Here is a 10,372-nt window from a genome sequence, read left to right as displayed (position 1 = left end):
ACACTCACTACTTTACATTGTAACAAAGTCTAATTTCTTCAGTGTCACATGAAAAGATATACTCAAATATTTACAGATATGTAAGGGGTGTACTCACTTTCGTGAGATACTGTATATTATTAGTATTTTTGTATTACTGGTCTCAGTCTACATATCTACCTTGATATCTACCTTGAGACCCATATATTAATGGAACATGACAAAAGCAAATTTTTTATGCTTCACATATTGCTGCACCAATAACTAGGGAAAGTGAAATATTACTTGATATTAAAGAACACAAAAGCCAATTATATCAATAATGTAAAGCTATATCAATACATTTTTCTTACCCTAAAGCTGCATAATAAAAACACTAACAAGCATATTGCACACATCCCTGTTACAGCATTTCTATTGATCATATGTGTTTACAGTCACTTACTGGAGTTGCTTTCTCTGTGGTTCTTCTTAAAGACAGGGGAAAGCTGTAATGAGAAATGAGAATGCATATTAAGGATTTCGACATTTGTTAAAATATGGACTACAAAACTGTGTACCTTCTCGAATCTGCTTAGCAGATTTTCTGTGTCCAAATGATCTTGCGCTGGGAATTAATATTTTAATGTTCCACTCGGTAGCCTAGTGCAAATTACAGCAATAGAGAACATGACAAAAATGCTTTGAAAACATGTAGTCCTGGACCTGGCCTGTAGACCCGTTCGCAATTTGGTGTTGGGGGAATTTCTCACTTGAACTGAGTTAGTGGGTCCCTATACATGAAAAATCACTGAGGTGCTCGTCCGCCATAGTGCCACGAATTACGTAATGGTCAAATCAAATATGGCCGCCATCGGATTATGATGAAAATCCAACTTCTTTGTTTCTGAATGTTTATACACATGTAATACCTCTATTTTGACTAATTATGGTATGTTGAATTCATTTCTGCCATTGATATTACCATATTGGGTTATTGTGACCTTGAAAGGGCATGGTCAAGATCATTTTCCTATTCTGAAGAATCTCAAAGACATGTACATGCAAACTAACTAAATTTACAGTCTGCCCTTATACTGTGTATTTGTTCAACACTAGACAGAATTCACAGAAAATAAGAGGACAAGGTTTATCTTTTACTTGTATTTTAAGTATCAAAAGATTTCAAAAGAGTATCAAAAGATTTCCAAGGTTCCTAAATCTTTTATCTGACTATTGAGCATCGCACCAATTGATCAACAGTGAGTATTACACATGTACATGAGTAACTCAATTTACTAACTCAAATTTACAGTCTGCCTTTATACTGTGTATTTTTACAGCACTGGACAGAGTTCACAGAAAAAAATAAGGCAATGTTTGACTTTTCTTGTATTTTACAAAGTTCACAAAAAAAAGAAGACAAGGTTTGAAATGTATTTTACCAAAAGTAGTACAATTGAAAAGACTTCCAAGGTCTCACTATTGAGCATCGCACATATTGATCAACATGGAGCATTCTAAAATACCTGGCCCCAAAAGCTTGAATTTGGTTGGCCAACTCAGTTCAAGTGAGAAATTCCCCCAACACCAAATTGCGAACGGGTCTGCAGGCCAGGTACTGGATTGATGATGATTACTGCGTGCTTAGACATACCTTGAATACTCAAACTCGACTTAAGTATTAATTTCTGTCCCAGCAAGTGAAACTTCTTGTACTAAGCCCAGTCTGGCTGGGGAAAAAGCTACCATTCAAGCTAGCTATAACTACAGTAGTAGTTGACTTAGCTGTAATGTAGCTTGTTAACGTTAGTTGGCTTGCTAAACAGTTAATGACGTTATTCAATGGTAACTACCAAAGTGATTTTACCTAATATGTCAGATAGTTGGCTATGTAAAGAAAACCACCTGATTCCGAAATTATGACACGGTGCTCTAGAAACGATGTCGGCTTAACGAACTAAGCAGATGTTTGTAAAGTATGTAGTTCATAAGTGTTAACTATAGCTGCATTAGCTAGTTTAGACAGGCACGTTACAGAAAACCCGCTATACCTGCAGTTACTGGCAATACTGTAGTGTAGGCTACACACGAAATAAGAACTAAGAATAAGAACCAATTTCTAATTTGGAAAATTGCTAGATTAGAAAACCGAAAAAACCTTGCTGTAATTTGAAAGGTTATGAATGATTACAACATTTCTAAATAAAAAAATGATCAATTCGAAAAAACGATGATAGCGACCGAAACCACTGCCAATAATAGCTAGAGTATTAGGCTAACCAGAGTAGAAGAGTACTGGTAAAAACTCAGACACGACTTAATCAGAATTATCTTAAACTGGAGTGTTATTATAAATACAGTAACACATCAGAAGTACTACAGCTACCGGTAGGAGTACAATCTACAGCGAAGACATGGCGGGACCCTCGAGCTGCGGCAAGTGCGTTCACAGTTAATGTGTATGCCTTCCATCTGGTATTGTGAGAGATTACACGGCATTTGAATTATGCAGTTGCCTGTATTGAAGTATTTAACTTAGTTTTTATTCAGTTTAATAGCACATTATGTAGTCTATGATCTCTCATTTAAGTGAGATTATCTACGCTGTTTACACCCATGGGTACATGCATGTTTGACAATCGCAAATCATAACCGTAATTGCAATATTTGGCAAATAAATCGCGATTAAATTTTATTAATGTCTCTGAGGGGATGACGGGGGTTAACACCACTACTCTTCCTCTATTAATGTGTTCATTGACCTTTCAGCCTTGGTGTCTGACTATGTGTCTGGTGGGGTGTGGGATGAGAACGAAACTGAAAAACAAAGCGTGGTTTTGTTCCTGGTGGGCTGTGGGAGCGGAACTAAAGAGTGATAGAAGAATATTTTTGGTCCTGCTGCGGTGTGGGAGCAGAACTAAACAGTGATAGAAGAATATTTTTGGTCCTGCTGCGGTGTGGGAGCAGAACTAAACAGTGATAGAAGAATATTTTTGGTCCTGCTGGGGTGTGGGAGCAGAACTAAACAGTGATAGAAGAATATTTTTGGTCCTGCTGGGGTGTGGGAGCAGAACTAAACAGTGATAGAAGAATATTTTTGGTCCTGCTGGGCTGTGGGAGCAGAACTAAACAGTGATAGAAGAATATTTTTGGTCCTGCTGGGGTGTGGGAGCAGAACTAAACAGTGATAGAAGAATATTTTTGGTCCTGCTGGGGTGTGGGAGCAGAACTAAACAGTGATAGAAGAATATTTTTGGTCCTGCTGGGGTGTGGGAGCAGAACTAAACCGTTGGTTCTAAACATGGATTATTGCATCATAATGGGCTGGACTGTTGAAAGGCTGAACACCTGTTTTTTATATCATTTTCACCTCAACCATACAGCCAATGCTTTTATGGATTAACTGCCAATTCTCTAACTTGCCATTTTATTCAGAATATGCACAGACTTTGCGGATCAGCTCGGCCCTCAACATCCAGGGGCCGGACCATGATCTGCCCGCCTGCCCCCGCACCCACTTTGATGGCCTCCAAGGACAGATCAGAAGGCAGCCTGACCAGCCAAGGATCCAGTACAAGCCCTGATGACTCCCTGGCCTTCGGTGCTCACCCAAGGTCTGGCCAAACTGTTACCCGCTACAGGAGGGTACCATCTCTGGTGTTGTGGAACAATCAGTCTGGTAATCCCCAGACCAGGTCGGCCCAGTCAGTGTCCTCTGGCAGGTTCTCAGAACTGGCTCTTGCCCGCCTCCATGAGGAGACCAAACAAGAGGAAGAGTCTCTCCAGAGGCTGAGTAATGAGCTGGCTGTGGATTCTGCACCTAAGAAGGCCAAAAGGTCCCTCTTTAACCGGCTTAAAACCTACTTTAACAAAAAGAGCCAAAACAAGGTGGATGTGCTTCCATCTCTGGAGAGCCACACGGTGGATCTCCCACCGGCCCAAAATCCTTGGGTGACCCTCAAGGACGGGCCAAGATGCACCCGCCTTATCAGGGTACTCCCCTGTCCTGCCCAGGACGTGGACATGGAGAGAAAAGGCTCCCGTAAGATCTGTGCCCAATCCGGAGCCTCACGTGTCTCTAAACAGACCCTGGCCAGCATCCCTGAGGAGACTCTCCAGGAGTTGATAGATGAGCTGTCCTGGGATGTTGAGGTCCAACACGCCAGGAAGTCCCCATGGCAACGTTTGCAGTCCTCCTTCCAGAGGAAGAAGAGCCACACCCCTGATGAAGTGGGAGACATGACCATTGAATGCTGCTTCCCCTACCTGCATTTCCTGCAATTGCTCTTAAAATAATTTACATTCCAGTCAATTTATGAAGGAGGGAGGAGCCATGTGTTGCGTCCAAAAGGTTGAACTCTCACTTTTATGTTATATTCACAGTTGCTATCGCATTACTTTTCAATGCCATAGAGGAAAAACAACACATCTTCATACACCTTCTGCTAAATTGAACTAGAGCTATGTTCTGAGATGTATATGCACACATGTTATGTAATGTGTTAGATTCTGTCTATTTCTGATCCATGAACAAAATGTATGCAATCAGAAGTCAGGGGAGAGACATCTTTATTCAGCATGGGTTTACGATGTCATCCTTCCTTCTTTCATTTTTCTTTAGGTGACTGCTCTGCTAAAACAAACTTGGAACAAACAATGAGCGGTTGAATGTTGTCAGTCCTAATGTCATGTAAGAAGCGTGTGTGTTAGCATGTGTGTAAGGTCAAAGAGGTGAGATGTTTAAGGCTGTCACTTCCGCTGTTGTTTTCCACAGTGGGAAAGCCTTGGTCTGGCCAAGACACTGGGGTCCTCGCCAAGCTACAGGCATCGTCCGACTTCAGCGCCGATCTGTTCAAACACAGAGGTCAAAGAACAGCTCACCAGGTCAAACCCTGCAGATCTGCATGCGCCCCAGAGAAATGAGGCCCGTTGGTGGAGATTAGGACTCACAGATAATTCCTGCCAGTTGCCAGCAGTGGGATGACCAACGGTACTGGACATACCTCACCTCCTTCCCAGAGCAAGACAGCCCGACAGGTGAACCCCCTTCCATCCCTGCCTAAAGAGGTCACCATTGAGAAGTACTCTGGACTGTGGCTGAGGTCAGAATGCATTCACCTCCCTCTTGCACACACGTTCTGGAGTGATACACATAGAGCCGACTTCCCTGAGTCTCAACGGATGGTTGTTTCAGACGGCCACGGGTGTCCTCCACGAAGATGGATTGTAAGATGGCCGACTGCAGGCTGATCCGTCTCTCTCAGTTGCCTGAGCGCCTGCTCAGGGAGAAGCTGGAAGGGAGCGACTGGGTCTCCTCTGCCGTGTTGTTCAGCATAGTCACGCCGCAGAGCAACAGCAGTGTAAAAACAGCACCAACTGTTTGACCTTCACCTGAAACAACTGAGGTTCACTACAAATATAGCTATATTTACTTTTGTTGTCATTTATTCATGCTTTTTTAATAGATTTTATTTACCTTAGTATGCCTACCTTGTGTGTACCATGTGTGCTGGTATAAGTAGAGATTCTCTATCCCTCTTCCCGTAGGGTAAGACATTCAGCATCTGGTCGTTGTCTGACCTCCATGACTTGGAAGTATGAGTATCTTACTTCCTGTTTGGTGAAGTGCATAAGGAGCACTGGAAGACTGAGCCTGGCACCGTGTTGGGAATCCTTAACCCCATGAGGCCTATAGATGGATTTGACGGGGTGAGGCCCCTCTCTGCCTCCTTTCACTAGTGTGTCAGTCATTCTAACCATCCAAGGCTTCTTACCTTGTCTCTCTCTCTCCCTTTCTCCAACCCTAGTATAAGATGAGTTCCCAGCATGCCGAGCTGCAGTCGTCTTTCTCTGGGAAGGTCAAGGGGAAGACCAACAACCTGAATGAACGACTCTGTCAGACAGGTTTCTACTATAGCGGCCTCTCCTCGACAGCCAGTTTGTGTGTGTACATACTGTGTGTTGGTCTATAAACCTATGTGTGTATGCGTATTAGATGTGTGATGCTGTCTGGGTTGTGTGAATTTACGTTCCCCTCTTCTTCAGGGCTAGGTCTTCATCTGGCTCCAAGAAGCCCACCCAGACCACCCTGGGGAACCTGTTTGTGAAGGGGGCCAACCAGCTGTCCAGCCAGGCCAGGAGACTGGGTAAGACTGGGGGAGGAGGATGTCTTGGAGGGGATGACGGGGGTTAACACCACTGCTCTTCTTATATTAATGTGTTGTTTGACGTTTCAGCCTTGGTGTCTGACGATGTGACTGGCCACTCAGATCACTTCATGGACCTGTTGTCCTTGCTGACCCTGGGAGCCCCTCACCAAACCCTCAGGTAGCTAACGGGCTCACTGACTCTGGTCTTCATGGATCCAGGAATGACCGAGTGTGTGAGACAATGTCATCCACTCAGCAAAAAGACCCTAAAAAAACTGGACACACTGGAATGTGATTTAAAAAGTTGAGTTCATAAATTTCACCTCCAATAGTGAAGAGGTACATTTTTATTCTTGGTCCGACAAGCAGTTATGTCTTTATTCAAGACTGAAAAACTGAATTTGCTGAGGTGACGTCAGGCAGCTTCCTCAGAAATGTAGAGATTAAACATAGGAGAGGTGATCTGAGGTGTGGGCTCCACTAGTTCCCACGACTCCACTACCACCAGGTCGGTTGGGGTCATGTTGACCATAGTAGCTGGCCGACTGTGACCGTCCTACGGTGTGGGAGGTACCCATTCATGTCTCTGGAAGTATAGATTGGATGTCAGTGATTCTCACCCTTTTGGGACCGAGATGTTCTGGTTGTACCAGCTGTCCTGTGCCTCTGACATGGGCAAAACTCAAACTGCCTGTCTGAACGAGAGGCAAAGCCATCACACTGTACCTTTTTCTCTCTTAGTTTAATGTCTGTCTCTCTCTCACACCCTCTCTTCCACCTAGTCTTCCCTCCCTCACTCCCCCGGGGTCCGTAGGCTTGGCCGCTGCAGGGGTCCAGTCTATTTTGGCCTCGGACCTCCTGAAACGACAGTAGCAGAAGCAGCTACTGGAGAACCGTCGGCGGAGAGCGGATGAGATCCTGCAGAGAGTACTCCTGAACTCAGCTAGTGCTGGGGTCCCCAGGGCCTGTCCCCCAGCCCGGGGGTCTCCACTGCCCCCGAATGTTGCCTCAGAGGTCCCCAGGACCACCCAGAGCCCCGCTTCCCCCAACACCCCACACTGGGGAAGGGCTTCAAAGATGGGGAGAATATCTTTTTTTTGACGTCACTCTTCTCCCTTCCCCAGCAGCACTAAGCCTATCAGCTGCCAAAGTAGGTGGTGGTTATCCTATCAGCTGCTTTCATGCTCTGGGTACATCGTTGCACTTCACACTTCTATAATGTGGTATTGTCAAGAGGGTAGAGGTTAAAGGTCAGGCTGTTCTTCCCTTTTTAGTTGGCTGCTCTGAAGACGCTGAGAATGAAGGTGTCTGGGCTGACCAGGGAAGACCCCAACTCTGTGAAGAGGAAGAGGAGCAACAGTAGGGCCCTCATCGTCTGAGTGCAGAAGAATCTGTCCTCAACCAGTGGTACACACCAATCACACCAACACACACACACTCAGATCCAGTAGCAGCATCCATACTTATTCCCTTTCCTCTGCCTGTGTACTGGCGAACAGCCTGCGGTCGAGGAAGAAGAGCCCACCCTAGACAAAAGGCTGGAACAAATGGACTACATCCAATCAGAGGAGTTCCAGAAGATCCTCAACATTAAGTCCCACTATGGGTCAGAACTACAGGCAGTAAGCCAGCCATGCATTAACCACATGAGACGCTCTGAGAGTTCTTAGCAAGACCAAGCTACTACAAATACTACTACTACAAATACCACTACTATTACTACTACTACCAACACCACTACTACCACTCCTATTACTACTACAAATACCACAACTACTTTTACTACTACAAATACTTCTGCTGCCACTACTATTACTACTACAAATACCACTATTACCACTACTATTACTACTACTAATACCACTACTACCACTACTATTACTACTACAAATACCACTACTATTACTACTACTAATACCACTACTACCACTATTGTAACCAGCCTAGTGAAACTGACAACCATTCTTAATTACAATGTGATGGTCCCCCCTGACTCCTACCGCAGTGTTTTAATAGTTCCTCCCCATTCAAGCAGAGTACCAGTTGCAGGAGTGGTACTTCGATCCCCTGGTGAAGGAGGCGATGGAGGAGAAGATGAGGTACATCCGAGAGCAGAAGTGTCGAGCGGTTACCTGTAAAATGGTCAGTTTCTTGAGTGAAGCTTATTGTTTTATTAAATCAGCGTTTACAACACACCAGTTCATTACAGAGGGAGGAAATCTTAAGTGGAGATTAAAGCTCAAGATTTTCCTTTAGCGACACCATTTAGGCGTAAGGAAACATTGTGTTCCCAATTGCGTTCTTGCGTTCAGTGCTCACACTGACTTTGAGCGTGCTCTGATACATTAGTGTAATAGTAAATACTGTCCATTTGATCTTACAACATCTTTCTGTCTTTTTCTCTATTTTATACATTAATTTCTGTCTTTATTAAGGTGGTCAGTTATTTTGACGACATACCACCGACTCCCATCTCTGTCTAACCAACCGGGATTTCAACGGCCAATATTCACATTTCCGTAACGGCTGAGCTGCAGTAGTAGACGGATTTGACCAGCCTATGTGTTCGTTGATCTGACGTGGTAGCTGAGTGGACGCTGTTGACCATGTCTCCAGTGTAAGTGCACCTACTTCGAGACTGCTGATCGCCGTGTGGAGGAGAAACATGAGCTGTGTTGGCACCATGCCACCAAGCGCTTCTTCAAATGCCCCTGTGGACAGAGCCATCGCCCTGGACCGCCTGCCACACAAAGCACTGCAGGTGAGAGACACCGTACGCTCTCTCACACACACACACACACACACACACACACACGGGCGCATCTAGCAGTGCAGACACAAACACATTGTAGCACTGTGTTCTCTATTGCAGTAACTGTGGCATTGTGTAATTGTGGCTATGTAGTTCAGCTGGACCGTAAGCGTTTCCTCCTCCAATCCGATTGCTCCTCGGACCCACTACTTCCTGTAACTGTTCCTTGTCTGTGTCCACAGAAGAAGTTGGGGCCCGAGATAGCAGGACAGTTGTTGCAGCCCCGAGGGGACCAGCAGCCCAAGTTTCTCAACAGCATGAAGCTCCCCCCAATCATCACCGTCTTAGTCTTTATCTTATGCAGCTGTTTGTTTTGATAAATGACTGTATTGTTAATGAATTGGGTTGTATTGCTTTGAGTGATGTATCCACCCCTGTTACCAATGTGCTTATTAAATACAGTGATTTTTCCAACGATCTCGCTTGAAGGAATTGTCTCCTGTATCTTATTTGATACTTGGTCTTCGAAGGACCAAGATGGTTTGAAGATCTATTTTAAGAGAAGTAGGGATGAAAAAGTGAATGTGTGCTCACAGTTGCAGCTCCTAGATGTGATTTAAAGTGTTGTAGTGATCTAAGTGGGTTGTATTGAACAGACCCCGTATTCAGAGGCCATCAGGACAGGTAACGACTGTAGTACACCTTACAAGACATGTTTTGGGTCCTGGTGGGGTGTGGGATTGCTCTGGAAATATTAATCATTTTAGTCAAACTACGAGTAAGTGAGGGGGGAGGGAGGATTAGAGTGAGGAGGGGTGAGAGCAGGGGCACCGCTAATGATTTTTAGAGATGGGAGCAGCCCGCCCACCCCGTTAATTACTAACGAACTGTTCACACCTCATTCAAATAAGTAATATTAATCTGTGATATTTGCTTTCATCTGCATTGTTTAAAATCATCCTTGTTCTTTTCCCTTTCATTTTCCTCTGACACATCTTCTGGTTTACTTCCTGCTACAAGGACAGATCCCTCTATAGGCATAAAACATAATGTATTGTCAATCCTAGATTGAAATTAGCCTCTTAACCTGCTTAAAGCCTAACGATACAACAGGCAACTTGATATTAGTGTCGCTAAGCTTCTTTCAGTTGATACGTAGGCTACGATATTTATTTATACTGTAAATCAACCGTGCATTGACTGTCTAATCAGTCATATTCTCAGCAATTCGGATGGTCATGCGTTCATATACACAGAAAGCATTTATGGCACCTGCCTTTTCTCGCATATTAAAACGAAATCGGCACTGAAAGGTTGATGGACAAGGGTTGCAAAAATTAGACTCGCCCGAAAAGTCAACGACTCTCCTTAGGTGAGCAGAGGGGGAGCAAGCTTCATTTCCAGCCCTGCATATGACATTGTATTCAAGATGCTGATACATTTATGATACTGATTGATCCATGTTATACGATGCAAATATGCATCACCAAGCTATTTTCAAAGAATTTGA

At 44.3% G+C, this 10,372-nt stretch overlaps 1 protein-coding gene across 5 annotated transcripts; it reads left to right on the top strand.

Moving 5' to 3' along the window:
- Positions 1 to 3,207: 3,207 nt before the first annotated feature.
- On the top strand, positions 3,208 to 9,262 carry LOC105013056 (protein MCM10 homolog). Of its 5 annotated transcripts, XM_020050693.3 has the most exons (10): positions 3,208 to 4,312; positions 4,736 to 5,063; positions 5,156 to 5,366; positions 5,509 to 5,670; positions 5,769 to 5,902; positions 6,007 to 6,107; positions 6,198 to 6,288; positions 6,893 to 7,260; positions 7,385 to 7,517; positions 7,610 to 7,867. In XM_020050693.3, exons 4-8 carry the CDS (start codon positions 5,644 to 5,646, stop codon positions 6,981 to 6,983), a joined length of 444 nt encoding a protein of 147 aa, XP_019906252.3. In that variant the 5' UTR covers positions 3,208 to 4,312; positions 4,736 to 5,063; positions 5,156 to 5,366; positions 5,509 to 5,643; the 3' UTR covers positions 6,984 to 7,260; positions 7,385 to 7,517; positions 7,610 to 7,867. The 5 variants fall into 5 exon arrangements, 3 of the variants coding, with proteins under 3 accessions (XP_019906252.3, XP_028978996.1, XP_028978995.1); XR_002197364.2 differs by lacking the exons at positions 3,208 to 4,312; positions 4,736 to 5,063; positions 5,156 to 5,366; ... (2 more) ...; positions 6,007 to 6,107; positions 6,198 to 6,288 and adding exons at positions 8,146 to 8,252; positions 8,546 to 8,871; positions 9,105 to 9,262 and having other exon boundaries at positions 6,996 to 7,260; positions 7,610 to 7,732; XR_002197363.2 differs by lacking the exons at positions 3,208 to 4,312; positions 4,736 to 5,063; positions 5,156 to 5,366; ... (2 more) ...; positions 6,007 to 6,107; positions 6,198 to 6,288 and adding exons at positions 8,143 to 8,252; positions 8,546 to 8,871; positions 9,105 to 9,262 and having other exon boundaries at positions 6,996 to 7,260; positions 7,610 to 7,732.
- The last annotated feature ends 1,110 nt before the right edge of the window (positions 9,263 to 10,372 follow it).

This window comes from Esox lucius, chromosome 11 (assembly GCF_011004845.1).
Source record: "Esox lucius isolate fEsoLuc1 chromosome 11, fEsoLuc1.pri, whole genome shotgun sequence".
Lineage (NCBI taxonomy): Eukaryota > Metazoa > Chordata > Actinopteri > Esociformes > Esocidae > Esox > Esox lucius.
This window is presented reverse-complemented; position numbering and strand designations above follow the sequence as displayed.

Excerpts from the sequence above, each read along its gene's own strand:
- LOC105013056 (XM_029123163.2), top strand. The coding sequence starts at position 3,400 with ATGCACAGACTTTGCGGATCAGCTCGGCCCTCAACATCCAGGGGCCGG.